The following is a 27,947-nucleotide window of genomic DNA, read 5'->3' on the forward strand; positions in this document are numbered from 1 at the left end:
AATTTGTGCCAGCTAACTTCTCAAGCAGCTCCTCGATGCGCGGCATTGGGTGCGCATCCGATGCTGTGATGGCGTTGAGCCCCCTGTAGTCCACGCAGAACCGGGTGGTCCGGTCCTTCTTTGGCACGAGAACTACAGGTGATGCCCACGCGCTCTTTGACCGTCGAATCACCCCCAGCTGTAACATCTCATCGATCTCTTGGCGCATAGTCTGCTGCACCTTGTCCGAGATTCGATAGGGTGTTCGCCGTAGTGGGGCGTGATTCCCGGTGTCCACCTCGTGGACTGCTAACTCAGTCCTCCCAGGTCGGTTGGAGAACACGACCCGGAAAGGTTCCAGTGTGGTTTGCAACTGCAACCGCTGGGGTTCAGTTAACGAGGCGCTTACCTCCACGTCCTCAATGGACCCATTGGCCTTGGCTTGGGCCAGCAAGTCCAGGAGGGTGTCTTCCTCACCGTCTTCGGGCAAGGTAGGACGAAAGGTTCACGTTCGTGATGAGCCTTCATCATGTTGACGTGAAAGGCCTTTCGCCTACCCCGAGCGTGGTCAAGCGTGACCACGTACGTGACCGGGTTGAGCTGTTGGTGGACGACGTACGGGCCCTCCCAGGCTGCCTGAAGCTTATCCGTTGGTACGGGGACCAGCACCCACACCTTTTGACCCACGTGGTAGGTCCGCTCCCGGGCGTTCTGGTCGTACCAGTGCTTCTGGTCAGCCTGAGCCTGCGTCATGTTGTCATGCACCAACTGCGTCAAGGTCTGCATCTTGTCACGGAAGCGCATGACATACTCCACTATGGACACTTCAGAAGGGTTCGGCTCCTCTTCCCAGGATTCTCTTACCAACCCAAGGGGTCCCCGGACTCGCCTGCCGTACAGGAGCTCGAAGGGGGAGAACCCCGTCGAGGCCTGCGGAACTTCTCGGTAAGCGAACAGCAGGTGTGGGAGGTACCGCTCCCAGTCGCGCCCTTGAGTCTCAACCAGCATGCGTAGCATCTGTTTGAGGGTACCATTGAAGCGTTCACACAAGCCATTGGTCTGTGGGTGATACGCACTCGATACCAGGTGCTTCACCTGCATTCTCTTACAGAGAGCCTCCATTAGGCGAGACATAAATTGGGTCCCTTGATCAGTAAGCATTTCCCTGGGAAATCCTACACGTGAAAAGATGGCCAACAGGGCATCCGCCACCTTATCTGCCCTAGTTGACGACAGAGCTACTGCCTCTGGGTACCGAGTAGTATAGTCTACCACAGTAAGGATGTATTGCTTTCCAGAGCTGCTGGGGACGGCCAGCGGGCCCACAATGTCCACCGCGATCCTCTGGAAAGGCTCCTCTATCACTGGCAAAGGGATCAGGGGTGCCTTAAGAGCAGGCCCCGGTTTCCCCACCCTTTGACAGGTGACACAGGAGCGGCAGTAGTTTGACACATCTGTCCCCATCTTAGGCCAATAGAAGTGTTGAGACAGCCGGGCCTTAGTTTTGCTGATCCCCAAGTGTCCAGCTAGCGGGATCTCATGGGCAATCCGCAACAACTCACCCCGGAATTGCTGGGGGACGACCAACTGTCTTTCCCTCAACCACTCCTTTTGTGATTCTCCGGGTACTGTCTCCCGGTATAACCTTCCTCGTTCCCAGAACACCCTCTCCTTATCAGTCTCGGAGGTGGGCGTCTCGGCGAGTTGTCTCAAACTCTCTAGGCTCGCATCTGTGTGCAGAGCGGCCTGAAACTCCTGGCTAGAGGAAGCCAGAAGCGATGTCAGGGTCCCTTCCCCACGGGAACCCTCTTGGACCTGCTCTGGGTCCACCTCTGGTTCAGTCACAGTAATGACTGAGGAGGGTCCGGAAGGCCGACAGTTATCTGCGTTCCTGGCACTCTGACTGCGGGTGACAGCAGCTACGTAGGCTGTCTCCCCTGGGGTTTCTAAAGACCCATCAGCCGGCGCTGCTATGGGCTCTACCTCCCCATCCACCCCCAACACTCCAGGGGCAGTGCTACTTATGGGCCAGTTACCTTCCTCGGTGGCACTGGTCACTTTCATGGCATCACCTTCCTCACGGTTCCCATGCATCTCCCCATTTCCAGTAGCACCGACACTTGCCCCTGTTAGGGGTTCCTCAGCCGTCTCACTCCGCAGAGCGACGTGGCTGGGCACGCCTGTACCTATGGACACATTAACCTTCACAGAAAAATCATTATCAGGTTCAGCTGGCACAGGTACAACATTTTCACCATCAATCCTAGGGAAAAAATGGTTATTAGATGCATCATTACAAGATAAAGCATGGTCAGGTAACACATGCGATTTCCCATCATCATCATCATCATCAGGGTTAACTTTACCCTTATTAGTAGATTGGGGAGGGGTGTCAGGGACGTAGTATGCAACCATCCTCCCCAAATCAGTCCCCAACAAAACATCAGTGGGCAAATTATCAGACAGCCCCACTTCCTTCACCCCGCTCCCAGCACCCCAATCAATAAAAACCCGGGCCATCGGTAAGGGACAGCTGATGCCCCCAATCCCAGTGACAGTTAGGGTTTTCCCCGGAATGATTTCTTCAGGGGCCGCCAGTTCGGGTCGGATGAGGGTTCGTTCAGCCCCGGTGTCCTTGAGGCCTGTAGCAACATGGCCTCCCACAGTAACGGGCTGTACGTTGTCACACACCCTCCCAACCACACCACCCACCAAAAGAACTGCTGCATTAGGCCCTGGGGCCTTGGCTGGGGGGTTCTTCGGCCTGTCTGAACAGAAGGTACTGATATGCCCAGGCCGCTTGCAGTAGTAACACTGGCGAGGTTCGGTGGTAGGTCTGGTGTTGTTGGCCACAGGGCCAGGACCTCTGCTGTGCTGGCTGGCAGGGGTACTGGCGTTGGTTGCAGGCTTACCCCCTCTCCAGCTGGTGGTGACTGGCTTCCGCGCTTCCGATCTACGGTTGGCCTCATAGGCATCGGCAATCTGCGCTGCTTTCGTCACGTCTTTGGGTTCTCTGTCCATCACGAACTGTCGCACCTCAGCTGGGCAAAGATGAAAGAACTGGTCTTTGATCATCAGGTCTCGCAGCTGTGCAAAGGTGGTCACTGACAGTCCTTGGGTCCACTGGTCAAAGTGGGTCCCCAGTCCATGCACCACATCACTGTAACTGTCGTGTGGGCCACGTTGGAGGGTCCGGAACTTCCTACGGTACACCTCGGGTGTAAGCTGGTACTTGGCTATCAGAGCCTTTTTGATGGCCTCATAGTCACCATCTTGTTCTTGAGGGAGGGCAGCAAACGCCTCCAGAGCTTTACCTCTCAGCCCTGGTGTCAGGTATCGGGCCCATTCATTTGTAGGCAGCTGGTACTGCCTGCAGGCTTTCTCAAAGGCCCGCAGAAAAGTGTCCAAGTCCCCATCCTTCTCCATAACAGGGAAGTGATCGGGCCGGGGCTTAGGTATCTGAGCGCTGCTGGGCTCACGTCTCTGGGTGGTGGAGGGCATCCCCCCCTGCCGGAGCATCTCCAGTTCATGAGCTCGCTGGGCTTGGCGCTCGGCTCTCTCAGCCTCCCGCTCGGCTCGCTGGGCCTGAGCCTCTCGCTCAGCTCGGGCCTCTCGCTCAGCTTGGGCCTCTTGCCGGTATTGCTGAATCAGCTGCCGACGTCCCTCATGGTCGTCAGTGGGGAATTCTTTCAAGGCCGCCTGCAGGTGGGGGTCCAATTCGCCCGGATTGCTAACAGGGCCAGCATTCAGTGGTTGGACCTCTGCTGCAGCACCTCTGCTCGTGCTGGCTTCTGCGGCCTCTGCGCTCTGAGAGCGGTCTCGAGCGGCTTCCCATTGCACCAGATCTGCGACCAGTTGGGCTTTGTTTTTGCTTGCAAAGTCAATGTGCTGTGACTTGCATAAGGCGACAAGGGTGTCTCTGGTCTGCTGCTCATAGAAGGTTTCTCCCAGCACAACCATGGTTGCCAAATAAAAGATAGGATAGAAAAACGAAGAGAAAGGGAGGGGATAATTACCAGTACGCAATTGTCTCACAACTAAAAAGCACTGAGTTCGTTCTCCAAACTTATTTGCGCAGAGTCCTCGCAAGAACTTTCTGCAAGTTTTTAGTGAGAGGAATGATTACTCAAACCAAATCACTAATGCTCTAAGATATCCCACCGCTGCCACCAATTGTCACGATTCCCCTGACCGCTGTCACCAATGGGTCAGGATTCACACCGTGACCGTCACCCCTACGTCACGGATTGAGGTGACTTTAGGCCAACAGACGGCTATCACATGTGCAGGGGGGCTTATCTTAGTTATCCCTCCACTCCACGATGTGATGAAAAAAAAAAAACACACAAGGCTATTGACCTCTTAGCTTACAGCAGGGGCTTATTCTAGGTATCCCACTGCTTTCAATATACCACAAACTGCAGGGATTTATGTATATCCCGCTTACAGTTCCACTTAACACTTGCAGTTCTCTGGCGCCCCCTTACTCTCAGGTCAGATTAGGTACTGCACCCTGGGTAATTAGTCGCCAGAAAGGCTGCCTGCTATGTACTGGCTATTGGGCACGCTGCAGCGACGCGATAACTACTCCCACTCAGGCAGGAACAATAATTATTAACCCCGCAGCCGCTTCAGCATCACCCAAAAGTCTGCACACTATCGGTATCGCTGCCACCAGCTTCGATTAAACGGGTCCGAAGCTAACCCAACACAACAATAACAGTAGCGTATTTCACTTCAGAAGACTGGGTAAGTTTAGAGCATGGATGAACGAACTAATATATAATAGTATATTCCATTGAAATTAATTAGGCAGTGCTTTATCAAAAATATTTTATAAAGAAGTTACAAATGAGACAATTGCAAATATGTACAAGGGTAATTATAACATAAATGGAATAAATGAGAAAAAGCAACACTTACATGTTCAAAGCATGACAGGCAACCAGGCTAGGGCAGTTTTTCCCATACGTCCCAGCTCATTTGGACGTGAGCAGGGCTCTTCCAGGACAAGACAAGAAATCAAGCAGCAAGTGTCTCCTCAGAGCCTGCCAGACACTTAAAACATTAAGGCTGTGACATCACAGAAAGGCTGGCTTATCCAGACCCTCCTCTCTCTACATTCTGCCTAAACTTTAAACTATTCTCTCTGATTTCTATAACTTCACTACAAAACACGTCATAGTTCTAACAAACCCATCAATCATCTCGGGTTAACGTGAGCATTCTAATGAGATCAAATATGTCCTATCTGGGATACATATTTACAGAGAAAACCCTACTTCTTTACCAGACGGAGTTAGAAGCCCGAGTATCATGGGATGTGTAGATACACAGAGTGAGACTACGAATATATATTTTCGTATTTCTAGCTTAAATCGTTTGCCTAATATCTAACAAAAACTAAACAAAGAATCTTTCATGGATTCTTGAAGTTTCTACTTCCCTTATAGCTGAACAAGAGCTTACACAGGAAATGCTAGTCGTAAATTCCATTCGGCAATAAAACCTCTCTTCCCCCATACTCTCAGAGAAGGAAAGCCAGGAATTTGCAGCTCAAACTGTACTCCAAGAAGGGGGAGCTTAGCCCACTCAGGCTAGCAAGAGAACTACTTATGATATTTCATACCATATCGTGACACCGTATATAGTGTATACAGTGCGGAGCCTGCAGAGCTGTGTGTGACAGTATATAGTGTATACAGTGCGGAGCCTGCAGAGCTGTATGTGACAGTATATAGTGTATACAGTGCGGAGTCTGCAGAGCTGTGTGTGACAGTTTATAGTGTATACAGTGCGGAGCCTGCAGAGCTGTGTGTGACAGTTTATAGTGCATACAGTGCGGAGCCTGCAGAGCTGTGTGTGACAGTATATAGTGTATACAGTGCGGAGCCTGCAGAGCTGTGTGTGACCGTGTATAGTGTATACAGTGCGGAGCCTGCAGAGCAGTGCAGTGTGTGACCGTGTATATAGTGTATACAGTGCGGAGCCTGCAGAGCTGTGTGTGACAGTATATAGTGTATATAGTGCGGAGCCTGCAGAGCTGTGTGTGACAGTATATAGAGCATACAGTGCGGAGCCTGCAGAGCTTTGTGTGACCGTGTATAGTGTATACAGTGCGGAGCCTGCAGAGCTGTGTGTGACCGTGTATAGTGTATACAGTGCGGAGCCTGCAGAGCTGTGTGTGACAGTATATAGTGTATACAGTGCGGAGCCTGCAGAGCTGTGTGTGACCGTGTATAGTGTATACAGTGCGGAGCCTGCAGAGCTGTGTGTGACCGTGTATATAGTGTATACAGTGCGGAGCCTGCAGAGCTGTGTATGACAGTATATAGTGCATACAGTGCGGAGCCTGCAGAGCTGTGTGTGACAGTATATAGTGTATACAGTGCGGAGCCTGCAGAGCTGTGTGTGACAGTATATAGTGCATACAGTGCGGAGCCTGCAGAGCTGTGTGTGACAGTATATAGTGTATACAGTGCGGAGCCTGCAGAGCTGTGTGTGACCGTGCATAGTGTATACAGTGCGGAGCCTGCAGAGCAGTGCAGTGTGTGACCGTGTATATAGTGTATACAGTGCGGAGCCTGCAGAGCTGTGTGTGACAGTATATAGTGTATATAGTGCGGAGCCTGCAGAGCTGTGTGTGACAGTATATAGTGCATACAGTGCGGAGCCTGCAGAGCTGTGTGTGACCGTGTATAGTGTATACAGTGCGGAGCCTGCAGAGCTGTGTGTGACCGTGTATAGTGTATACAGTGCGGAGCCTGCAGAGCTGTGTGTGACAGTATATAGTGTATACAGTGCGGAGCCTGCAGAGCTGTGTGTGACCGTGTATAGTGTATACAGTGCGGAGCCTACAGAGCTGTGTGTGACCGTGTATGTCACGATTCCCCTGACCGCTGTCACCAATTGGTCAGGATTCCCACTGTGACCGTCACCCCTACATCACGGATTGAGGTGACTTTAGGCCAACAGACGGCTATCACATGTGCAGGGGGCTTATCTTAGTTATCCCTCCACTCCACGATGTGATGAAAAACCACACACAGGGCTATTGACCTCTTAGTTGACAGCAGGGGCTTATTTTAGGTATCCCACTGCTTTTCTATATACCACGAACTGCAGGGATTTATGTATATCCCGCTTACAGTTCCACTTAACACTTGCAGCTCTCTGGCGTCCCCCTTACTCTCAGGTCAGATTAGGTACTGCACCCTGGGTAATTAGTCACCAGAAAGGCTGCCTGCTATGTACTGGCTATTGGGCACGCTGCAGCGACGCGATAACTACTCCCACTCAGGCAGGAACAATAATTAGCAACGCCGCAGTCGCTTCAGCATAACCCCAAAAGTCAGCACACTCTCGGTATCACTGCCACCAGCTTCGATTAAACGGGTCCGAAGCTAACCCAACACAACAATAACAGTAGCGTATTTTCCCTTCAACAGACTTAGGGTACGGTTTAGAACAGGAGAAAGAACTGGTATGAAATAATATACCCCATCAAGAGTTTCAGGCAGTGTTTTATCAAAATATTTTACAACGATGTTACAAATGAGACAATTGCAAATATGTACAAGGGTAATTATGAAATAAACAGGGATTAAATGAGAAAAGTATCACTCACATGTTCAAAGCATTGCAGGCAACCAGGCTAGTGGAGTTTTCCATATGTCCCAGCTCATTAGGACGGGCTGCTGGCTTCAGGAGAAGACAAGAAGTCCAGAAGAAGAAATCAAGCAGAGAGAGTGAGCTGGGGATGTGTGCAGCCAGTTATAACTTCAAGGCTGTGACATCACAGAAAGGCTGGCTTATCCAGACCCTCCTCTCTCTACCTTCTGAGTACTTCAATCTTAAATTTATCTACTTGCTATAACTTCGCTACAACACATGACAGAGTCAGAACATACTCATAATTCATCTCGGATTAACGTGAGCATTCTAATGAGATCAAATATGTCCTATCTGGGATACATATTTACAGAGAAAACCCTACTTCTTTACCAGACGGAGTTAGAAGCCCGAGTTTCAAGGGATGTGTAGATACACCGAGTGAGAATAAGAATATATATTTTCGTATTTCTAGCTTAAATCGTTTGCCTAATATCTAACAAAAACTAAACAAAGAATCTTTCATGAATTTTTGGAGCCACTTCTCCATTGTCCAGCTAGTGGAAGATTCTAACCTGGTCGTAAATACCGTTCGGCCATAAAACTCCCCACACTCTCTGAGAAGGAAAGCCAGGAATTGGCAGCTACAAACTGTTACTCCAAGAAGAGGGCTTAGCCCACGCAGGCTAGCAAGAGAACTACTTATGATATTTCATACCATATTGTGACAGTGTATATAGTGTATACAGTGCGGAGCCTGCAGAGCTGTGTGTGACAGTATATAGTGTATACAGTGCGGAGCCTGCAGAGCTGTGTGTGACCATGTATAGTGTATACAGTACGGAGCCTGCAGAGCTGTGTGTGACCGTGTATAGTGTATACAGTGCGGAGCCTGCAGAGCAGTGCAGTGTGTGACCGTGTATATAGTGTATATAATGCAGAGCTGTGTGTGACAGTATATAGTGTATACAGTGCGGAGCCTGCAGAGCTGTGTGTGACAGTATATAGTATATATAATGCGGAGCCTGCAGAGCTGTGTGTGACAGTATATAGTGTATACAGTGCGGAGCCTGCAGAGCTGTGCATAACCTTGTATAGTGTATACAGTGCGGAGCCTGCAGAGCTGTGTGTGACAGTATATAGTATATATAATGCGGCACCTGCAGAGCTGTGTGTGACAGTTTATAGTGTATATAGTGCGGAGCCTCTTACCTGCAGAGCAGTGCTGTGTGTGACAGTATATAGTGTATATAGTGCGGAGCCTCCTACCTGTAGAGCAGTGCTGTGACAGCATATAGTGTATATAGTGCGGAGCCTCCTACCTGCAGAGCAGTGTTGTGTGTGAGACAGTATATAGTGTATATAGTGCGTAACCTCCTGCCTGCAGAGCAGAGCTGTGTGTGACAGTATATAGTGTATATAGTGCGGAGCCTCCTACCTGTAGAGCAGTGCTGTGACAGCATATAGTGTATATAGTGCGGAGCCTCCTACCTGCAGAGCAGTGTTGTGTGTGAGACAGTATATAGTGTATATAGTGCGTAACCTCCTGCCTGCAGAGCAGAGCTGTGTGTGACAGTATATAGTGTATATAGTGCGGAGCCTACTACCTGCAGAGCAGAGCTGTGTGTGACAGTATATAGTGTATATAGTGCGGAGCCTCCTGCCTGCAGAGCAGAGCTGTGTGTGACAGTATATAGTGTATATAGTGCGGAGCCTCCTACCTGCAGAGCAGTGCAGAGCTGTGTGTGATAGTATATATAGTGCGGAGCCTCCTACCTGCAGAGCAATGCTGTGTGTGACAGTATATAGTGCGGAGCCTCCTACCTGCCTGCAGTGCTGTGTGTGACAGTATATAGTGTATATAGTGCGGAGCCTCCTACCTGCAGAGCAATGCTGTGTGTGACAGTATATAGTGCGGAGCCTCCTACCTGCCTGCAGTGCTGTGTGTGACAGTATATAGTGTATATAGTGCGGAGCCTCCTACCTGCAGAGCAATGCTGTGTGTGACAGTATATAGTGCGGAGCCTCCTACCTGCCTGCAGTGCTGTGTGTGACAGTATATAGTGTATATAGTGCGGAGCCTCCTACCTGCCTGCAGTGCTGTGTGTGACAGTATATAGTGTATATAGTGCGGAGCCTCCTACCTGCAGAGCAGAGCTGTGTGTGACAGTATATAGTGTATATAGTGCGGAGCCTCCTACCTGCAGAGCAGTGCAGAGCTGTGTGTGATAGTATATATAGTGCGGAGCCTCCTACCTGCAGAGCAATGCTGTGTGTGACAGTATATAGTGCGGAGCCTCCTACCTGCCTGCAGTGCTGTGTGTGACAGTATATAGTGTATATAGTGCGGAGCCTCCTACCTGCAGAGCAATGCTGTGTGTGACAGTATATAGTGTATATAGTGTGGAGCCTCCTACCTGCAGAGCAGAGCTGTGTGTGACAGTATATAGTATATATAGTGCGGAGCCTCCTACCTGCGCAGGGATCTGATGTCCTGTGCTATCATGCTATGTCGTGACATGTCACCTGACTCATTTCTCCACGTCACAGACTACAGATGATACCTTCTGATCCTTCCATAGTTTGCTCCTCTGTTTTATGTCTTGATTCACTTTATTGATGAAAGTTTTTCCCTCACAATTTTTTTTTCTTGTTTTAGAAGCACATAGCGCACGGCCTGATCCCTGCAGCCACCGTAGCTCCCCGATCTGCCGTCCCTCGCACCCCTCCCCCACGTAGCCCGAACCCTTCTCCAGAGAGACCCAGGTAAGTGTCTCCCCCGGGTGCTGTGATAATGGGGGGCTCCGTCTATGAGACGTATAATCGCACAGTGGAAGGTCTGATCCAGCAATAATCCTGCTAGAAGACCCATGACGTAGGACGTAAACCCAACTTTCTGACACTGGGCACTACATTGCCACCCAAAATCCGTTGGTAACCTCCAGATTTCATGATGCAATGCTCACAGTCAAGGCACCCAGTCTCAGAGGCAGCAAAATAATACCAAAACATCTTTCAACCTCCACCATATTTGACTGCAGGTACTGTTTTCTTTTCTTTGTAGGCCTCATTCCCTTTTTGGTAAGCAGCAGAATTATATGCTTTACCAAAAAGCTCCATCTTGGTCTCATCTGTCCACAGAATGCTTTCCCTGAAGGATTTTGGCTTGCGTACATTTTGGCAAACTGAAGTCTAGCATTCATATGTCTCTGTGTCAGCAGTGGGGTCCTCCTGGGTCATCGGGACTATCGTGTGTTGCAACCTTTCATCAATTTTTCTCTGCTGTCCACGTCCAGGGAGATTAGTTACAGTTTTAGGAACATCAAGATTTCTAGAGGTGGACTTGTAACCTTGATATCGTTGATATTTTTTAACAATTTTGGTTTCTGAAGTCCTCAGACAGTTCTCCTCACCTCTTTGTTCTCCATGCCTAGTGTGGCACACACAATGCAAAGATTGAGTCAACGTCTCCCTTTTTTTATCTGGTTTCAGGTATGATTTTCATCCTACCCACACCTATTACTTGCCACAGGCGAGTGTGAACGAGCATCACATGCTTGAAACAAAGTTGTTCACCCACAATTTTGGAAAGGTGACAACAATTTTGTCTGGCTCATTTTGGGGGGTTTGTGTGAAATTATGTCCAATCTGCCTTTTTTCTCTCTTTTTTTTTTTGTGTTCTAACACACACGCAGGAAATAAAGATGTGTATAACAAAACATGTCATTGCAAAAAGTTTCTGGGAGAAATACTTCCATTTCTGGAACAATTTCAAGGCCATGACTGTATACTGTCACTTATGGAGTCGTAGTTTTGAATTTTTATCACTAGTGCAGCTTACCATGCATAAGAGGTGGCAGAAATTGCAAAACGCAATAGATTTGGCACATTACATTCTGGATAACAACCCATTAGGGCTAGCCTTAGAATCGTTGGCCACCTAATTCTGCCTCCTAAATTTCTCTCCTTGTTGTATTAATCTGATTTCTTGTTCTGTTGCTTTCTAGGTCCGCTCTTGCTGCCGCCATTCTGATGACCTCTTTAACTGGTCGTACGGTGGCGATTCCCCAACCCCGCCAGAGGTCCTATTCTGAGAATGACAGCGCTCGAATGGAAGATCAGATTGAGCCGTACGCCACCGCCAGAGATCTAGGAGTACAGTACGTCGGCTTTGTCTTATTTCTTTTTCCTTCCTTTTCATTGTCTTGTATGACTCTATAGTTAAAGGGGTTTTCAGAAACCCCCTGTTAGGTGAAGTTGAGCGGTGGCGCCAATATTGCGAGCACCAGCCTCCGCTTTATAGGGGGCATTGTTGTTAGGGGTAGTATCCCCTTACCCTTATTACTCCTATCTGATGCCCTATACCCAATAGTGGATCTAGCACTCTCTTTAGAAATTTATTATTTTTTTTCCTTTTTTTTTTTTTATGTAAGAAGTTTATCTAAAAAAACAAAAACTCCGGCGTATTCACCCTCCCCGGGTCCAGCGATGAGTTTCTGACTCTGCTGCAAGTGTCTTTTATTGTCTGCAGTGCTGACATCCCGTCCAGTGCTGCAGCCGATCAGTGAAGTCAGCTGCTCTGCCCAAGTAGAAAGTGTGAACCGGCGAAATGAGTGATTCTTTCTTTATTTTACAGCAGAGGCAGCGTGCCTGATATCTACAAGATCGCTGCAGCCGATCACTAGCCTCATTGTTGACACTAGCACGTATGGCACACAACTGCCGAGGCCAGTGATTGTTTGCAGCGGTCACGTGGTTGAATGCACTGTTCCTTTAGCAATTAATAAACTGTCTTGTAAATATTAATTGAAAATTGTTTTAGACAAAACTGGAACACTTACGCAGATGGCGGAGACATGAGATCGCCCGTCATGTCTTTCGATTTTGAGGACGACGACACCGAGGAACAGATGTCTGACATCGAGAGGGAACAAATTGAGCAGCGGGATGAAAGGAGAGGTGAAGGTGAATCTCCGGAACCGCTGTATGCCACCCCGCTTAAGGACCGACAGGTAAGTTATAAATCGCCAGTTCTGTCCCGTACCTGACCCATAGCTGTGTGGGACAGGAGCGCACGGCTTCTGCTCGAGTTCACAGTAGTGTACGGGCTCATAGTCTTTCTATTTGAGTCCATACACCGCTATGTGCACCCTCTGGCCCCCTGAACCGGGCTCCCCTAATGAGTCTTTGGAGAAAAGTCAAGTGTCATGTGTACATATGTGTGCCTTTATACACCATTTTCAAGGGTATTCATGCCCTGCAGCTGATCGGTGGTGGTCCTGTTGTTGGGACCCCCATGACTGATCAAGCATGAAGTCCCGCACAATAATATTCTGAATAGACGGCGTCTCTTCTCGCCCCCCTGCGGTTCTTTATGCAGCAGCGTAGCTCTTTTGCTGCCCGTATTCTATCCCTCTCCATTGGTTTTCCGCTGATCCCTGCTTTTTTGCTATTACAGAGAATATACACTGGCCATAAAAAAGCGCTCCAATGTCATCAGCATTTTACATTGTGCCACACGGCTTTCAGGACAGCTCGTTACATAATATATTTGCCTAATCGAAGCGCGCAGGGATTTGCGGCATTTTCATCACGTTCCGAATTAACCCTGACAGTAAAAAAGCATTGTAGAGGAGTTAATTGTACAAATTAAGGCTCGGAGGCTTGAAAAAATTTTTTTTTATCATGATGCGAGCTGACGCAAAGATAATTATCTAATGGCTCGTTATTATCGCCGAGTGACTTTTTTTTTTACATGGCTGCAAAGGAAAGATGCCACGGAAATAAAATATATATATATATATATATAATGCATATACACACACACACACACACACACACACACACACACACACACACACACACACACACACACACACACACACTACAGACCGAAAGTTTGGACACACCTTCACGTTTAAAGATTTTTCTGTATTTTCATGGCTATGAAAATTGTACATTCACACTGAAGGCATCAAAACTATGAATTAACACATGTGGAATTATATACTTAACAAAAAAGTGTGAAACCACTGAAATTATGTCTTATATTCTAGGTTCTTCAAAGTAGCCACCTTTTGCTTTGATGACTGATTTGCACACTCTTGGCATTCTCTTGATGAGCTTCAAGAGGTAGTCACCGGGAATGGTCTTCCAACAATCTTGAAGGAGTTCCCAGAGATGCTTACCACTTGTTGGCCCTTTTGCCTTCACTCTGCGGTCCAGCTCACCCCATTCCATCTCGATTGGGTTCAGGTCTGGTGACTGTGGAGGCCAGGTCATCTGGTGTAGCACCCCATCACTCTCCTTCTTGGTCAAATAGCCCTTACACAGCCTGGAGGTGTGTTTGTGGTCATTGTCCTGTTGAAAAATAAATGATGGTCCAACTAAACGCAAACCTGATGGAATAGCATGCCGCTGCAAGATGCTGTGGTAGCCATGCTGGTTCAGTATGGCTTCAATTTTGAATAAATCCCCAACAATGTCACCAGCAAAGCAACCCCACACATCACACCTCCTCCTCCATGCTTCATGGTGGGAACCAGGCATGTAGAGTCCATCCGTTCACCTTTTCTGCGTTGCACAAAGACACGGTGGTTGGCACTAAAGATCTCAAATTTGGACTCATCAGACCAAAGCACAGATTTCCACTGGTCTAATGTCCATTCCTTGTGTTCTTTATCCCAAACAAGTCTCTTCTGCTTGTTGCCTGTCCTTAGCAGTGGTTTCCTAGCAGCTATTTTACCATGAAGGCCTGCTGCACAAAGTCTCCTCTTAACAGTTGTTGTAGAGATGTGTCTGCTGCTAGACCTTTGTGTGGCATTGACCTGGTCTCTAATCTGAGATGCTGTTTACCTACGATTTCTGAGGCTGGTGACTTGGATAAACTTATCCTCAGAAGCAGAGGTGACTCTTGGTCTTCCTTTCTTGGGGCGGTCCTCATGTGAGCCAGTTTCTTTGTAGCGCTTGATGGTTTTTGCCACTGCACTTGAGGACACTTTCAAAATATTCCCAATTTTTCAGACTGACTGACCTTCATTTCATAAAGTAATGATGGCCACTCATTTTTCTTTACTTAGCTGCTTTTTTCTTGCCATAATACAAATTCTAACAGTCTATTCAGTAGGACTATCAGCTGTGTATCCACCAGACTTCTGCACAACACTACTGATGGTCCCAACACCATTTATAAGGCAAGAAATCCCAATTATTAAACCTGACAGGGCACACCTGTGAAGTGAAAACCATTCCCGGTGACTACCTCTTGCAGCTCATCAAGAGAATTCCAAGAGTGTGCAAAGCAGTCATCAAAGCAAAAGGTGGCTACTTTGAAGAACCTAGAATATAAGACATAATTTCAGTTGTTTCACACTTTTTTGTTAAGTATATAATTCCACATGTGTTAATTCATAGTTTTGATGCCTTCAGTGTGAATGTACAATTTTCATAGTCATGAAAATACAGAAAAATCTTTAAATGAGAAGGTGTGTCCAAACTTTTGGTCTGTACTGTATCCGTCGCTGATTGGTCGCGGCAGCCATGACAAGCAGCTGGCGAAACTAATCAGCGACGCGGGATTTCCGTTAGGAAGTTGCCGACAGAAAGACGGAAGTACCCCTTAGACAATTATATATACCGTACCTAATACATGCATTTAAGTAAAAAAGAAAAATAATGTCCCCAATGGTGGACAACCCCCTTTTTAACAGTAAGACTAACCACCCACAAAAGTGATCTACTAATCTGTGGATGGGCTGTATATGTTTATGAGAGGAAATACTTTTAAAGATTATGATATATAAAATCAGAAAAACTTCTTCACATTCTACCCCATGATGCTGCTGTTTCGCATTTATTTGCCATTGCCAGTCCATTGGTATTGGAGCTCATACATAAAAGTAAAAGCAAGATGGAAGCTGTATATCCAGCTTTACCGCTGTATATTGTGCATTTGGCGTCTTTGCACTTGTTGGGTATTTGTAGACACACATACGGCGGATGTCTACTCATTCACGGCTTTTTCTGCACTTACTCTAACAGAATCATTTGCATTCACACTAATTTGTTTGTGAGAATCATTACTAAACAGCGATAATGCATTCACAATCCCAAATATGCACTTTTTTTTTTTTTTTAACAGAGCGCTGTCAGTTGGGGGCGCTCTACTGCTGAATGTGAAAGTGTGTGTGTGTGTGTGTGGGGGGGGGGGGGGGGGGGGGGGGGGACAGAACCTAAAAAGTAAGGTGTGCATGGAGTGAAGCTCAATATAGCATCTTCACTCAAGCGAGAGAGTGGACTTCTGACTCGTCGGACAGACAGTCTCTGCGCCTTCGGGATTTAATTACGTTAACTCAAACCTAGATTGTCACATAAAAAAACCTTATTGGTGAGACTATAGGACCAATCCCCCCGGCATGTGGTCAGCCCACTGAGCAGAGATCAGCGGAGGTCAGGAAGAAGCGGCAGGGGATTATAAAGGTGAGTATTACTTAGTTTCTTATTTAATATTATTGCGAGCCTTTGTGTATAATGTCAAGGTCTGGGACAATTCTTATAATGTTCAGTCTAAAATATACAGGACACATATTGCACTTATTGGGTAATAAAAGAGGAAACTTTTTTTTTTCTCATTCCTTCCAGAAGAAGACACAGCCAGTGATAAGACAAGAAGAGGAAAGTGGGCGATCGTCTCCTGAAGTCAGCAATTATCCTGTGGAGACAGAGTTTCATACGACAGAAGGTATGACTCCAGGAGGGGGGCCAACTTATGTTGGATGAGCATGTGCCTGCGCACCCCTGTTCCTGCTGCCACTATGCATCTGCGCGCCCCTGTCCCAACTGCTACATGCCCCTATCCTGGGTCCTGGCATGTGCCTGTGTGCCCCTGTCCTGGGTACTGGCATGTGCCTGTGCGCCCTGTCACAGCTGCTAAGCGCCCCTGTCCCGGGTACTGGCATGTACCTGTTCGCCCCTGTCCCAGCTGCTACATGTCGCTGTCCCAGCTCCTGGCATGTGCCTGGGTGCTCCTGTCTGTGCTGTTTCTGTGCGCCTTTGTTTTGGCTTCTACTAGCCACTGTCCCAGCTCCTGGCATGTGTCTGCGCGCCCCTATCCCAGCTGCTACGCGCCCCTGTCCTAGCTCCTGGCATGTGCCTGCGTGCCTCTGTTCCAGTTGCTACTAGCCACTGTCCCTGCTCCTGACATGTGCATGCGCTCCCCTGTCCCAGCTCCTGGCAGGTGCCTGCGTGCCTCTGTCCCAGCTGCTATGCGCCCCTGTCCCAGCTCCTGGCATGTGCCTGCGTGCCCCTGTCCCAGTTGCTACTAGCCACTGTCCCTGCTCCTGACATGTGCATGCGCGCCGCTGTCCCAGCTCCTCGCATGTGCCTGCGTGCCCCTGTCCCAGTTGCTACTAGCCACTGTCCCTGCTCCTGACATGTGCATGCGCGCCGCTGTCCCAGCTCCTCGCATGTGCCTGCGTGCCCCTGTCCCAGTTGCTACTAGCCACTGTCCCTGCTCCTGACATGTGCATGCGCGCCCCTGTCTCAGCTCCTGGCATGTGCCTGCGTGCCCCTGTCCCAGTTGCTACTAGCCACTGTCCCTGCTCCTGACATGTGCCTGCATGCCCCTGTCCCAACTGCTAAGCGCCCCTGTCCCAGCTCCTGGCATGTGCCTGCGTTCCCCTGTCCCAGCTCCTGGCATGTGCCTGCTTGCCCCTGTCCCAGCTGCTATGCGCCCCTGTCCCAGCTCCTGGCATGTGCCTGCGTGCCCCTGTCCCAGTTGCTACTAGCCACTGTCCCTGCTCCTGGCATGTGCCCGCGTGCTCCTGTCTCTGCTGCTACACTCCCCTGTCCCAGCTCCTGGCATCTGCCTGGATCATACTACATACTTCCACACTCCTTAAAGCCCAGAGCACTTTAGGTTTTGGGACGACTTGCTCAACATTGGAGTACCCTTGTGTAGAAGAGCGGGTGTTCTATGCTCCTATTATGTAGCACTCTGATATACAGTGTGGGGTGTTCGCCCACTCATTGGCCGTGATTATATAGCCAGCGATGAAATGTCAGACCATATGAAGGATGTTTGTTTTTATTAATGATTGTGTCTTGTCTTCCAGATCACAGAGTTGAGTCTCCAATTCCTCATCCTGATTCAGAAGAAAGCAAAGAGCAGCTTGAACATCGGGTCGGATTGGGTAATTTAGGCTTTATTTTTTTTTTTCCATACAGCTGCTTGTGAAATCGAACTCCTCTTCAGCATTTAGCACTGGAACCCACAGCCTGACACCTGTAGGGGGCACTATTCCTCCATTCATAGAGAGGATTTGATCGACGGAGCGGGTTTGGACCCACATGACCTTACATTTATCACCTATCTTGTGGATTGTATGTTTATGGGATAATCCCTTTAATGAAAACATGTCACAGATCAGCAATCAACTAAGTTCCTGCAGATTTTTTTTTTTGTGTGTGTGTGTCTGGACATTTATGACGAATGTCAATAACAGAGTTTTGCTTTCTACTTTTATACCAGATTCGTCTGTGGATGCAAATTGCAGGGCTCCCGAAAGACGGCAAAGCCATGAAGACGATGATGACGGCGTCCAGCTGCGGGCAGAAACTCTGCAACTGACAGACAGGAACCTGGAGCTGAACTCTCAATTGCAGCAGCTCCGGCAGCAGATAAAAGCCATGCGGGTGAAGATGAAGACTCTGAAGGACGAAAAGAAAGGTTTTCACGAATTGTTAAAAAATTCCCATGCAGAAGGTAAGCATTGCAACAGTAAAATGGTGATTACACGTTAACATTTTTAGTGCTTTGGACTAAAGGTACCGTCACATTTAGCAACGCTGCAGCGATCTAGACAGCGATCCCGATCGCTGCAGCGTCGCTGTTTGGTCGCTGGAGAGCTGTCACACAGACAGCTCTCCAGCGACCAACGATGCTGGTCCCCTGGTAACCAGGGTAAACATCGGGTTACTAAGCGCAGGGCCGCGCTTAGTAACCCGATGTTTACCCTGGTTACCAGCGTAAACGTAAAAAAAAAAACACTACATACTTACATTCCGCTGTCTGTCCCCCGGCGCTGTGCTTTCCTGCACTGTCAGCGCCGGCCAGCCGTAAAGCAGAGCGGTGACGTCACCGCTGTGCTTTACGGCTGGCCGGCGCTGACAGTGCAGAGAAGCAGAACGCCGAGGGACGCGACAGACAGCGGAATGTAAGTATGTAGTGTTTTTTTTTACGTTTACGCTGGTAACCAGGGTAAACATCGGGTTACTAAGCGCGGCCCTGCGCTTAGTAACCCGATGTTTACCCTGGTTACCAGTGAAGACATCGCTGAATCGGCGTCACACACGCCGATTCAGCGATGTCTGCAGGAGGTCCAGCGACGAAACAAAGTTATGGACTTTCTGCTCTGACCAACGATGGCACAGCAGGATCCTGATCGCTGCTGCCTGTCAAACTGAACGATATCGCTAGCCAGGACGCTGCAACGTCACGGATGGCTAGCGATACCGTTCAGTGTGAAGGTACCTTAAGGCATTGACACAGAGAGCAATGGAGGATCAGGTGGGTGAGGACTTCGGCTGCGACACCTGTTGTGTGACCACAGGTCACCAGGTGTCTCTTCTGCTCCACACCGATACAAGCGAGGGGTCACATTGTGACCTCTAGGGTAATGTGACTGCGACAAACAAGTTGCAAAAATTAATGCGACACGGTTGGACTTCTTGCCACTTTTCATGGTCACAGTTTCCAGTGAATTTTGGTGGTGCACCCTAAGTCTCCATGTAACCCCAGTCTTATGCTCCAAGGTGTTATGATTAGGCCTTATTGCGTAATGTTTTTTTTTTTCAATATCTCAACCACAGCAGAGCTGGTGTCTCTCAGAGAGCAGGCACAAGAATTAGTAGATGAGAACGACGCTTTAAAAACTACAATCCATCGACTGAATGTGGAGCTAAGCCGCTATCAAACGAAGTATCGCCCTTTATCTAAGGAAGAGGTAAGGTCTTATAACAATTTTTTCTTTTTTCTTCAAACCGCCTTCAGACATCCGACATTCACTGTCTCAGTGCGGACCACGATGTACGGTCTCGTAAGCAAACATTAGGCTGTCGAGTACAGGTCAGGAGACAATGTGGCCATTCCAAATTTGGAAGCATGTAGCCGGCGTTGGTTATATTTTATTAATTATTTTTGTTCACAAAAGAAGATGGCGATGGGTAAAAAATATGCACACAATACTCAAGAAACCATAATGAAGTATTTTCGTAAACACCAGCCCTCTCAACTTTCTTAGTAAAGGTACCTTCACATTGAACAACATTACAACGATAACGATAGCGATCCGTGACGTTGCAGCGTCCTGGATAGCGATATCGTTGTGTTTGACACGCAGCAGCGATCTGGATCCTGCTGTGACATTGCTAGTCGGAGCTAGAAGGCCAGAACTTTATTTTGTCGCTGGATCACGCGCTGACATCGCTGGATCGGCGTGTGTGACGCCGATCCAGCGATGTGTTCACTGGTAACCAGCGTAAATATCGGCCGGCCGTAAAGCAGAGCACAGCGGTGACGTCACCGCTCTGCTTTACAGCCGGCCGGCGCTGACACAGGGTGCAGGAGGAGTGCATGGAAGCGGACGCCGGGGGACGTGACAGGCACCGGAATGTGAGTATGTGTTTTTTTTTTTTACTTTTACAATGGTAACCAGGGTAAACATCGGGTTACTAAGCACGGCCCTGCGCTTAGTAACTCAATGTTTACCCTGGTTACCCGGGGACTTCGGCATCGTTGGTCGCTGGAGAGCTGTCTGTGTGACTGCTCTCCAGCGACCACACAAGGACTTTCCAACGATCACGGCCAGGTCGTATCGCTGGTCGTGATCGTTGGAAAGTTGCTGAGTGTGACGGTACCTTAAGGCTGCACAGATGCTTTAGTTTAAAGTCCTGTTATTTGTTTTTTAATTAGCGCTGATTATTTGCCACTTTTGTGCAATTGCATTCTGTCGTTGCCAATCAGATAATTTGAATCTGACGTATCCTGTGGTATGCCCTAAATCTCTAACATGGGGGTGTTACACACCTGTCCCAGGTCTGGGCTTTGCTCCCTACGCCTGATCCGCTGAACTTTTTTGTTCTCCAAGTAGGGCTTTGCAAGTAGTTCGGTGTGGACCGGTGTAAGGCCTCCCGTGACATACATCTAGGTCTTGCTATTAAGATTTTTAGTTTGTCTGCACACAGATCCTTTCTGTGGTCTCTAAACATCTACTGGCTGCCGGTGGCTTCCAGTCCCCCTATTAACTATTACTTGGCTTTGGACCCTTGGACGTCTCCGGTCAGCCTGTGGCTTCTAGTACCTCTTCTACTCGTTTCCAGTCTTCCAGGATTTTTGCTACATGCCCGCCTGCGGTTTCCAGGAACTCTGCATCCTGTCTGCCGTCTCCAGAACGTCTCTTGTCTGCATGCAGCTTCCGGTACTTCTGCTACTTGTTCCTCATCTTCCAGGATGTTTTCTGTCTGCCTATGGCTACCAGTATCTGCTACGTCTCTGAGTTTCCGGCGTACATCAACTACCTTGGGCTTCATGGATCCACCTCGCCTAAAGAGGCCTTGACAGGGGCTAGCACTTCAAATGAAACCTGACAGGCTGATATGTCGCCTGATTCACGAGCTGCATGTATCTGGCTGTAACTGTATGATTTCAGCCAGGTATGTTTGCTGCGTTTCAGAGAAAAACATACTTTTAAAAGCTACCGGGGACTGAGCTGCAATGGAGACTAATCAGACAGGCAGGTCCCCAGTGACTTTTCTCCTCCCACTTCTCTTGAGTGACAGGTCTCTCCCTGCATGAGTGTATACGGAGAGACCTGTCACTCATGGAGAGTGGGGAGAAGCCACTGGGGACCTGCCTGTCTCTTGCAGCTCGGTCTCCATCAGCTTTTAAACTCTGTGAAGTTTCAGAGAAAATATAGTTTGACAAACCGACTATGGACTATATAATGAGACCTGACTAATCCGATGATGTTTCCTGACCGAGATCCGTTTCATTTGACCGACAGGTCTCTTTGTAACACATGGAGGAGACCAGTCAATCAACTGGGGCAGAGCAGGAAGGAGGCAGTCAAGGTTAGGCTACGTTCACATTAGTGTCGCGTCGCTGTTGCGTCGGCGACGCAGCGGCGACGCGCCCCTATGTTTAACATAGGGGACGCGTGCGTCTTTTTGCACGCGTTTTCCGACACGTGCGTCGTTTTAGACGCTAGCGTCGGACGCAAGAAAACGCTGCAAGTTGCATTTTTCTTGCGTCCGATTTCGGCAAAAAACAACGCACGCGTCGCAAAACGCGCGCGTTTTTGCGCGCGTTTGCGCGCGTTTTTCCGTGCGTCGCCGCTGCGTCGCCGACGCAACAGCGACGCGACGCTAATGTGAACGTAGACTTACCTGCAGCCCCATGGCCAAAAAGTCAGTTATCCTCACAGCTTACATCGCCCCATACTGCACATCGGCTGTGCTGGGTTTTGCATCTTCGTCCTTTTCACTAGAAGGGAAACATTTTCTGCCCTAATAAATTTCATTTCGGTCATGATCCTCTTCCAGTGCGAGCGGAGCATTTTCCTCCAGGTCCGCTGATTTATTTTATTTTTTTATTATTTCTTATAAGTGACATTTAGATCCAGGCTGAGGGACGTACGGTGTCGGTGGGGTGTCTGTGCTCCAGTGCCGGCCCAGCGCTTTGCTCCTGCTGTTTGCTGGAAGCTTCCACTTTTGCAGCCATGAATAATGCAGAAACTCATTTATACTGTCAGTGTAAATGCGATCTGCAGGGTGCAGAACCAGGGAGAAGCCTGCAGCTCCGCACCGCAGAATCGACTGCTCCGATTAATTACGAGCCTTCTGTACCCATAGCTTGCTAACCTCAACCTACGTGGGTAAAGTATGATTTAAAGGGATAGTCCCTTCTTGAATCTAGTGCCATTCAATACTCTTTTGGGGTCCCAGCAGTTGCACCCGCAACAGTCAGTATCTTAACCCCATTTATCATTTTAGCAAGGACTGCAGAGATGGAAGGTATTTAACCCTTTCCATTAGATATCTACTGGGGCATACCCCAATTTTTCAGATCAGCGGACTTGTTCCTCCATTTTTTTTTTTTTGCCTGGTGACAAATCTGCTTTCAGGAGGAGTTCGATGGCGACTCCATTATATTAAACTTGGATCACGGTGATCTTCGTAAATGGTTAGCAATATAATCTTCGAATGGAGATGATGATTTATAAAAACTGTGTTTTTAAAAAAATAAATAAGTAGAAGATAATAATAAAAAAGTGTTTGTATAGGACTTTGTGCTTTAATTAAATTGATTTAATTTAATTGACAGATTAAATAAAAATAAGCAGTAAATGAGGCAGCGAGTTGTTGCGTAAGTCGTCGGCGGAGGAGACTCCCTTTGCAGACTCCTTCCCGTCTCTTAGTGACTGGTGAAGCTCGGTGAACTGTGATTGAGACGTCCCGATCTGTAAGCCTCGTACATCACCGCGCCAACCTTCTGATCCTTCTGACAGCAGACACCCCCCCCCCCCCCCCGCTCTGGTCTCTCCCGAGGGACATTGCTCCAGTCTAAGAACATTTCAGAGTCAATTTTCCTCCTTAATCGCAAGGCTGAGCCTTGAACTAGTATTTCGACGGAATAAATAAATCTTTATTTTATTTTTTTTATTTATTTTAAAGCTTTCACATGTCAGAAAACTAATGGATCCTATTAGCATACAATTCCCGTTTCTTTTCCTGTAAGGGTAGTGCTGCCGAATATATTATTTGCACCATCAAAATCGACAGCTATCCAATATAAAGTACAGACATTTCTACTGGGGTGTCAAACTGTTGCTGCGTCATTTGAAAACAACTTTCCATACATCTATAGCACAAGTGACTATAAGATACTTAGTAGTATTTATCATATTTTTTTTTTCTCCACTTGTAAGCCACTTCATATCCCCTCCCCTCCTCCTGAAGTCATTTAACTGCTAAAATCTGTGACATGTCAGTCTGCCATCTCACTGAAGGGTCCGATTATAGATGCATGGTGATGTCTACATATAGGGGAGAGGCGGAGGGACACACACAAACAGTGGTGCTGATTTATAGTTTGTGTATCTCATTCCAAAGCTGGATTCCCAGTTACACTGCTCAGTACTGCTGTATAACGTCCTCCATGCTGCAGCTTTTTAATAAGTGACTTAACTGACCCACAGTTACACTGTTCAGTACTGCTTTATAGGGTCTTCCAGGCTGTAGCTTTTTAGAACTTGATAATCTGGCCCTAGTGCTGGATTCGTAGCTGCACTGCTGTATAATGTCCTCCATGCTGCAGCTTTTTAGAAAGTGTTTAATCTTGCCCTAGTGTTGTGTTATGATCCGGTGACCTTGGAGCCGCATGAAACTTTCTCTGGAGTTGGTGGAAACTATACTGACCGTAAATCCTGAACTTAACACCGCAACTAGAAGTAGCCGTGGGGTGTGCCTAACAAATCCTAGACACCTCGACACAGCCGGAGGACTAAATACCCCTATAAATGGAAATAGGAATTCTACCTTGCCTCAGAGCAGAACCCCAAAGGATAGGCAGCCCCCCACAAATAATGACTGTGAGTAGTAGAGGAAAAGACACACGCAGGCAGGAAACAGGATTTAGCAAAAGAGGCCACTCTAGCTAAATAGGAAAGGATAGGAGAGAATACTAAGCGGTCAGTATTAAAACCCTTCCAAAAAATATCCACAGCAGATAATACAAAAAATTCCACCATCTAACTAAAGACATGGAACGTATATCTGCATCTCCTGAGAATCCAACAAGACTGAGAAAACACTGACACAATCTAAGCTGGACAAGAGAAAACAAATGAATAGCACTGAATAATTATGCACACAGCATGTGTGCCAAAGAAACAAAAAACCAGACACTTATCTTTGCTGATTTCGCAGCCAGGCAGGAGGAACCAGACAAAGATCCAAAACCTCCCAGGACAATGGACAACTGGCAAGGACTAATGAATCCTGCACACCTAAATACCCCAGTCAGAACTGCAATCAGCAGAAACACCTGACCAGGACTGCCCCTCAGGGACAACTGCATTACCACCTACAACCACCGGAGGGAACCCAAAAGCAGAATTCACAACAGTGTTGGATTCACACCTACACTGCTCAGCTCTGCTTTTTAATAAGTGATTTATCTTGCCCTAGTGCAGGATTGACACCTATACTGCTCAGTACTGCTGTATAGTGTCCTCCATGCTGCAGATTTTTTTTCTCCTTCACCTCATTGGGGGACACAGACCGTGGGTGTATGCTGCTGCCACTAGGAGGCTGACACTAATTAGTACAAAGAAAGTTCTCTCCTCCTCTGCAGTATACACCTTCCTGCTGGCTCTCAGCTAACCAGTTCTTGCTTAGTGTCTATAGGAGGCACATAGGTCTAGTTCAGACCCCAACGTTTTTATTTTACTTTTTACTTTTCTGTAAATTTTTATTTTTTAATTAACGGAGTGAAGGGGGCAACGGATTCCTTTCTAGGGTCCGCTCTCCCCCGAACCATCAGCAGGCGAGCACGGCGAGTATACCTCCCCGTACCTATCCTGCGACGACTGGGGCACGCCTAATCTACACTAGGGCGACGGTTCCTATACGGTCCCGATCTCCCCCTGTAAGATGGCGAGCGCATAGAGTATAGCTCTTTTGTGCATCTCCTGGGCTCCTCCGCACTCAAGCCCTCACCTGTTGGCGTCATGTAGTCCCCACAGTAGCCTTAAGTCCCCTGTGGCAGGCATATATGAAGAAGCACAGACGCTCTCCATACCCCGGCAAAGGGAGGATCGATTGAGCATATTCCCTCGCAATGGAGGCTGCATCTCTCCTCGGTGGCAGTGAGTAGTTTCCTTCCTCACGCTGCCTGTGTGGGAAGGTGCGGCCCGGGTCCCTGGGGAGAGGTACCGCTGGCTGGACGCCAGCAGCGATCACTCGGCGGTACGTCGCTGCCGCCGGCGCGCTCTGCCGGAAGGCTCCATTAATTTAGTCCCCGGCTTTTTGATCCGGACTAGGCCGCAGTTAAAATCCCCGCCCATCGCCAGAGCCTCGCCCACTACTCAGGCGCTTCTCGCTCTGAACGAGAAGAGCCCTGCAGATCTCGGGCGCCATCTTGGGACTCCACTTCTGCGGGGAGGGGGCGACGTTTCCTTCCAAGGCTCCAATCTCCCCAGAATCATCAGCAGGCGAGCATGGCGAGTATACCTCCCCGTACCCTCTCCTGCGACGTGGGAACCCATGCCTGAGCTCACTTCCGGGGTGACAGTTCCTTCAGGTCCCGATCTCCGCACACCAGCAGCAGGCGACCACATGGATTGTCGCCTTCATGTGTCCTCTCCTGGAGCCAGTCCTAATGCCGGACAACTGGCCCTGTCCACCCGGACTGAACTCCGTGGATGTACTGAGGCCCTCTCTATGGCGTCCAAGCAGCCCCCACTGTCCCACCACTGTGAAAGCGGATGGCACAAGGAGGCAGACGGTTCCTCTCCACCTCCCTAACAAAGGGATGATGGATTGAGGTTCATCCCTGCACCGTCCACGCTGCACAGAACAGCTCTGAAACCCACATCCGCGGCGGCTCCATGCCGGGACACGCACCGATGGTGAGTGGATCCATCTTCAGAGGGATATCCACATGCTGACAGGCAGCCTCAGCCACTTCCCTGTGGCCCACCTCCCTGAGGTAACGCTCCAGCCGGCTGAAAAAATTTAGCCCCCGGCTTCGGCCGATGTGTAGGCCGCATCCCGGAAGCCGCGCCCTAAGGCTTTTCTGGCGCTTCTCGCCTGGCACTACATCAGTACCTAAAGCCATTCCCTGGTCTTAAATGCACACGACCAGTATTCTCTGGTCTTAAAGGCGTATGACCAGTATTCCTTGGTCTTAAAGGCACATGACCAGTATTCCCTGGTCTTAAAGGCGCATGACCAGTATTCCCTGGTCTTAAAGACGTATGACCAGTACTCCCTGGTCTTAAAGGTGCATGACCAGTACTCCCTGGTCTTAAAGGCACATGACCAGTATTCCCTGGTCTTAAAGGTGCATGACCAGTTTTCCCTGGTCTTAAAGGCGCATGACCAGTATTCCCTTGTCTTTATAGGCGCATGACCAGTATTCCCTGGTCTTAATGGCGCATGACCAGTATTCCCTGGTCTTAATGGCGCATGACCAGTATTCCCTACTCTTAATGGCGCATGACCAGTATTCCCTAGTCTTAAGGGCGCATGATAAATCCGAGGAGCCCTCCGCCCCGACCCCAGCTTATCCCAGAGTACCTAGTTTCCCCTCAGTGGACTTCGTCACTGACCGCAACCATGGTTCTCTGACCAAGAGATTGAATCTCTCTGTGAACCCTCTGTGGCTCGGAGTGCTTGCAGGACCGATATACATGGTCTCTATCCTACATGGGAGCCGTCGGCTAGCAGGGGCTGCAAGTATTCTAAAAACGTACAGGCGTCTAGAAACATACAGGCACAGGGGCGACGGTTTTTGCATTAAAGGGGCACCTAGAAAACAAAAGTTTTTCGTTTCCTGTTCCCTCACCAATGATTTGATGACCGCAACACTCTGAATATGGATTGGATATTGCGAATTGCCAGAGCTTCAGGGAAGGAACCATCAACCGATCTCGGTACATTGACGAGGACTCTGGTTCTGCTCTAGACTACGCAGTGTCCCTCATAAGGAGACTAAACTCCCTCGTAGAGCATTTGCCATTCAGTCCGATAAGCGATTCACTGGACAGAAGCCTCTACGTGGGATGCCATGCCTGGTCTGATTAACGGCGACGGGTCCTTTAAAAGGCTCCAGTCTCCCCACACCATCAACAAACGAGCACATGGAGTCGCCTCCATGTATCCTCTTCTGCATCCAGGCCTAAAGCCAGACAACCTGTCCTGTCCACCCGGAGATTTGAACTCTGTGGATGTACAGAGCCACCCATTTTTTTTGCGTACGAGCACCCCCCTCTGCATCACCACTATTTAGCGGATGATGCAAGAAGGCGGATAATTCCTCTCCACTTCCCTGTTAAGAGGTTGATGGATCGAGGGTTCCTAATTTTTATCTCTGCACCGTCAAAAGAGCGGTGATGGCAAGAGACTATGACCTGCTGGATGCAGCCACGCATTCTACCACTTGGCAGACCGGGTAGAATCTCCTGTGGTATACCTACCAGTATCCCTACCCGATGTATCATCACTTAAAAATACCACGGACTGTCAGATAACAAATCTGGTTCGTTCCATCTTGTGTCTTCGGGTTCAGCGCTCTATCC

The 27,947-nt window shown here is 48.7% G+C and overlaps 1 protein-coding gene across 3 annotated transcripts in view; it reads left to right on the forward strand.

Annotated features, from left to right (window-relative positions):
- Window positions 1-27,947, forward strand: part of CEP89 (centrosomal protein 89) — a 359,859-nt gene that overhangs the window by 266,451 nt on the left and 65,461 nt on the right. For 2 of the 3 annotated variants that reach the window (XM_069739248.1, XM_069739246.1), the window contains exons 2-8: window positions 10,250-10,356; window positions 11,598-11,750; window positions 12,413-12,602; window positions 16,231-16,330; window positions 17,703-17,780; window positions 18,119-18,352; window positions 19,459-19,592. In XM_069739248.1, coding sequence (XP_069595349.1) covers window positions 11,623-11,750; window positions 12,413-12,602; window positions 16,231-16,330; window positions 17,703-17,780; window positions 18,119-18,352; window positions 19,459-19,592 — 864 coding nt within the window. In that variant the 5' untranslated portion in view covers window positions 10,250-10,356; window positions 11,598-11,622. The remainder of the gene's footprint in view (window positions 1-10,249; window positions 10,357-11,597; window positions 11,751-12,412; window positions 12,603-16,230; window positions 16,331-17,702; window positions 17,781-18,118; window positions 18,353-19,458; window positions 19,593-27,947) is intronic. The other variant, XM_069739247.1, reaches the window with a different exon arrangement.

This window comes from Ranitomeya imitator, chromosome 9, assembly GCF_032444005.1.
Source record: "Ranitomeya imitator isolate aRanImi1 chromosome 9, aRanImi1.pri, whole genome shotgun sequence".
Classification (NCBI taxonomy): Eukaryota; Metazoa; Chordata; class Amphibia; order Anura; family Dendrobatidae; genus Ranitomeya; species Ranitomeya imitator.